The sequence below is a fragment of the Hibiscus syriacus genome, unplaced genomic scaffold (genome assembly GCF_006381635.1).
Source record: "Hibiscus syriacus cultivar Baekdansim isolate YM2019G1 unplaced genomic scaffold, ASM638163v2 tig00112383_pilon, whole genome shotgun sequence".
NCBI lineage: Eukaryota > Viridiplantae > Streptophyta > Magnoliopsida > Malvales > Malvaceae > Hibiscus > Hibiscus syriacus.
In genome coordinates, this window is record NW_024063319.1 from 3,469,376 (window position 1) to 3,474,656 (window position 5,281).

General features: G+C 31.7%; 1 protein-coding gene across 1 annotated transcript; it reads left to right on the forward strand.

Moving 5' to 3' along the window:
* Positions 1–420: 420 nt before the first annotated feature.
* On the forward strand, positions 421–1,525 carry LOC120178811 (nudix hydrolase 18, mitochondrial-like). Its single transcript, XM_039184594.1, has 5 exons — positions 421–595; positions 720–825; positions 920–1,003; positions 1,086–1,214; positions 1,310–1,525. Exons 1-5 carry the CDS (start codon positions 522–524, stop codon positions 1,469–1,471), a joined length of 555 nt encoding a protein of 184 aa, XP_039040525.1. The 5' UTR covers positions 421–521; the 3' UTR covers positions 1,472–1,525.
* The last annotated feature ends 3,756 nt before the right edge of the window (positions 1,526–5,281 follow it).

A 5,281-nucleotide genomic window follows, 5' to 3' on the forward strand; every position in this document is an offset into this window, starting at 1 on the left:
CCCTTGATAAATTAATTAATATTTGTTTTTTCAAAAGTACGAAAAAACCCTTTTCTGCTAGTGAAACGAAACATTGAAGCTCAGAGAATGAGACGAGTCGCAATACCGACCGTTTTTTTATTATAAAAAACATCATTTTCATCCATTATCAATTTTATTATTTATTATTATTTATTATTATTTATCCACTAGTGTTTTTAATTAGATAAACATGATTACTTTCTTTTCCACCCTTTCTTTTCTATAAATACCCAACTCCATGTTCATACATTTTCATCATTGTTGTTGCCTTTTTTTTTACCGGAAATATTTGGTTCGATCCATTCTACGATAAATCAGTTTCTTAATACTCCCCAAAACGAATCTACTTTCTGGGATTGTTGTCATTCATCACAAAAAAAGGAAAAAATATCTTCGAATTTCGTTTGGAGCTGCTGAATTTGGTTCATCAATCTGATTCGTTTTGGGTATTCTTCTTCGTTCTTGTTCAAGTCGAATTTGTTTTTCCAATCTTTCCTAAGATGGTTTGCGTGGTTTCTCGTACCGGAAGGCACTTGCAGCGATATGATAACTTGGGCCGCCGCCAAGTTGTCGGGTGAGTATTTGTTCTTTTATGAAATGGAGTTTTGGTCAGATTTTTCATGCTGGGACTGTTTCCAGAGTTTTTATTTTTCCATAAACGAACCCTCGTTGTTTTCTTCAAATTTGACGATTTGCAGGTGCATTCCCTATAGATACAAATCCACCAGTGATGGAACCACTAGCAATGACCTCGAGGTTCTTGTAATCTCTTCCCAGAAATGTCGAAAAATGATGTTCCCCAAGGTACACGAACATGAGAATCTTCAAAATTTTCAACAATTTTTTTCCTTAAAAAACGATGTTTCTTCAATGTTAATCATTCAGTTTTGATTATCAGGGTGGTTGGGAGCTTGATGAATCTAGAGAAGAAGCTGCACTAAGAGAATCACTTGAAGAAGCTGGTGTTCTAGGCATCGTTGAGGTCAATATCTATTTAATGAAACTTAATCAAACTCTTAAATCTTTTTTCTCCGAATGCTAAACATTCTTCATCTTTCAAACAGTGTGAACTGGGGAAATGGGATTTCATAAGCAAAAGGCATGGCACGTTTTATGAAGGCTACATGTTCCCTTTGCTAGTGAAAGAAGAACTTGACTTGTGGCCAGAACAAAATCTCAGACAAAGGACTTGGGTAAGCTTTAGTGTTATCAAAAATGGCTCCCAAGTTTCAATATGATCAAAAACTGATTCTTCTGTTTTTTTTTTTCTTCTTTTGATTTTGTTTAGATGAATGTTAAAGAAGCAAGGGATGTTTGTCAGCATTGGTGGATGAAGGAAGCTTTAGACATATTGGTTCAGAGACTAAACACAGTGGATCAACAAAATGAACAAAAATTTCCCAATTTGTGCACTGATTTGGCAGCAAAAATTTCCCAATTTGTGCACTGATTTAGTAGCTGGGAAATGTTAGGAAAATAACTGTAAATCATTGGGAATTCGGGTTTTGTTTTATATTGAACAGATTTGAAGTTCGATATATAAATTTTTTCGAAAATGAACTTTCTAGTGGCAAAGAGGAAGATGGGAGAAAATAAATGGAACAAATCACCACAAATCCCAAGGTCATAAAATTTCAAGCATTTCAGGCATCAATTGGGGGAAGCACATTCTTCTATGCCATGTGAGGTCCAAATTGCTTTGTTTTTTTTTTTTTGCAGGAGAAATTGCTTCATTCCAGAATTTGTCTTAGTGGATCCTTATCTTTTTAAGTGACGTTTGATTCATAAATTATGTTGTCTAAAACTTGATTAAGGGAAATAAAAATGTTTAATGTTTTTTTATAATTATACGCGAGTTAAAAATAAAGATGGGTGTTTTAAATATTTCAATATTTAAGTTTAAATAAATTTATTAAGTGACGTTCGCCATAAAATATGTTACTTATCTTTGAGGATTCGGGTTTTGATATCTGTATGTTTGCATTTACATGACATGTGTTATTAATAGTTTAGAAAAATCTTTAAGAAAATGTTATTTTATATTATATATTATATATAAGTTATTAATTTAAATTTATTCTGATGTAGTTTAGATTGTATATGAATTATATCCTCAATTAGTTAATTATTAATATGTTTGTGTATGCATTACAATGATTAATTTAGATTTTTTAATTAATAAAATTAACTGTTTTTATTATAAAAATATTAATTTTAGTTGTAGTTAATTTTTATTATAATAATATAAAATATAATAAAAAATTTAGCTGACCCTTATTTATATATATAATAGGGTAAGGGAGAGGTCAGATAGTAGGCTGCCCCCAACGCCAGGTTGAGAGCAGCTTCCGTGGGAGACCTCCAAATTATGAATTGCCCATTATGAGACTCAATCCCACGATCTTAAAATTAAGAATCTTGTGCTCTACCAACTGAGCTGGATTGGCAACTCTAATAGAAATATAATACTTATAATTAAAAAATATATACCATTTAAAAGTTATATAAATATTTTTTTTAAAAAAATCACGTGACATAACACTACGGAATCATTTATTAAAAAGTTACGAACCTTCTCATTTTCATGATATTGTTGAATTAAGATGTCGGCCACCAATCAGGTAAAAGTAGGAAAATTATTGGAAATTTAGTTAAAATTATTTAGATATATTATTCCAATAGTTGCTAAATTCTAGTCTGCATATTAATTTTAACATTGAAATTTAAAACATTTCAATTTTAGTACTAATTTTTTATATTGATTTTTGTTATCATTGAATCATTATTAACAGTCAACCAAATTAACAGTTCGGTGCTGATGTGGAAAAAAATATTTTTTATTCCACCTTTTCACCTTCTTCGTTAAAATGGGAATTTTCACTTGATTCTTTGTCGGTATAAAATATCGACATTCTTTGACGTCTTTTGCAATCATCTTAAATACCGTCGAACTTGTCTCATCATTCTCTATCATCCATAAGTTTAAAATTTTTCTAAACCCCTTTGAAAGTCACAAAATTTAGCATAAGAAATCCATCATACCTAATAAATCAAAATGACGATTATAGACATTAGTTTTTTGCCCATTTTCTTTCATTTATTTTATTATTATTTTAATATTATTATTTAATATTATTATTATTAATATTAATATTATTAATATTATTATATATCCAAACCCGGAGCCCAATTACAATTGGATCCCAGATCTAACCCGAAAGCCCAACCCGGTCCAGACCCGGTTCAATAGCAAACCCGATCAAGGCCCAGATCCGAGCAACCCAACCCGGTCCAGGCCTAAATGACCTAAAACCCAATTAGGGTTTCCATATATTTTGTTAGGGTTTCTAAACCCTATCTTCAACTGCCGCTTCCATTACTGACTCCTCCACTGCCAGGTGCTTCAGCCCGCCGTTGCCATGATGCCATGCCTCGTCAGAAGCTTCCAGAAGGCCAGATGGATGCCCACGTCGCTGTCCTATGCTGAGTCACCACCATAGTTCGGTGACTCACCTAGGCTTCTCTTCTTTAGCCGGTCTAAGACGAGCATTGTGGTGGCTATAAAAGCCATCGAACCTGCGAGAAAGAGAACACACCAACAACAAGCAACATACGAATAAAAAAAAGCTACCAATGATCCCAGTCAACAATAAATCGAAAGGAAAAACAAAGGAAAGAAGAATCTTACCAAGGAGGAAAGCCCAAATGTCGCTCGAGCATCCACGCACCGCCGTTGAAACGAAATATCGAAGGTAAAAAAAAATTAGATCTACATTGACCTAAAGGGTTTTAGGCTAAAATAAATTTGGATTTGGGCTTAGAAAAATTGGGGCTTCGATTTGGGGCATTTTTGTAAAATCCAGCGGTGGTGAAATTTTTTTATTTAGGTGACTGACTGAACGTGAAAGAAGAAAAAGGGAGAGATTTTTTTTCTCTATTGAGAGAAACGATGAAGAAGAGAGTGGCTAGGTTAGCCATATTTTCAATTTTTACATATTGGTCATTGTTTAATTGTAAATTCTGATTTTATTATTATTGTACTTTATGTTTCAATACTTTAAATATAATCCTTTAATTATTGCTCTTTATTTTATATTCATTTCATTTTAGACTCATAAGCATAACATGATCGATTTTATAATTTGATTAAATAATAATATTTATTTATTTTTAAATATTAAAGAAATGAATGTCTTAAAGTAACTAGATGTCCTATTATACTATTTTAAAATAAATAAATACTCTATTTATAAAACCTGAAAAATCAAATATGCCTATTTAGTCGAATCAAGTTATTTTAATCTAAAATTCTTGGGAAGAATTATGGCATTCTTATTATTTTAGTTGGAAAGAGAAATATTCGTCCTAAAATAATTTAGGGATTAGTTTCTTTTCAATTGGAAATATTGGAATATTTTCTGTTTTTCCTTAGAATTTTCTTTAAATAAATTTTACGTTTGAATATGGAATAATAGGATCGTAAATTAAATTTATATTTGAATTCTTAGATTTCCACTAATAAAGACAATTTATAATCGACATGTACCAATTTTGGGCGTTGTGGGGGTGCTAATCATTCCCAAACGTAACCGACTATGAATCCCTAAAGAATGAATTTTTGGTTATACGCAGACCAGTTTATCTTTTAAATGATGTTTCTCTTAAAAACTCTTTTCAAAAAAATGATTTTTAGGTATTTGACCTACCTAACCCAAAAGGTCGATGGCGACTCCAAAATCGTTTCAATAAAAACCATTCATTTATTCACCATACTTTTCCAACCAAGAAAAATTCGTGCCCGGGCGAAAATCGGTTACGATAGCTTGGCAACTCTACTGAGGACCTGGTCAAACCTAAGTCGATTATATATTGTCTCTATAAGTTAGAAATTGAGAATTCAATTTTATTTAATTTATGATTCTTTTGATTTCTTTCAATTTTTCCTTGTATATTAATGTTTGTATCTAATTGCTTTTTAGATATTAATTTTTGTGTGAAAACTTCTCCTCACACACAACACTTGCATTGCATAAACATAAGCTCTATACTCGAGCTCTTTTCCCTTTTAAGTGGTAGTAAAAACGACGTCTTCGTGAGAATTTATTATCTGTGTCAAACCTAGCAAGTAACTTTCGGGGTTAATATGTCCTATATCTTCGTGAGAATTTATTCTACGTGTCAGACATAGGGAAATGTGCCCTCTCGAATTAAACTCAATTTGAAGTCTGTAACGGACTATGATTGAGGGTTTGACAGCCTA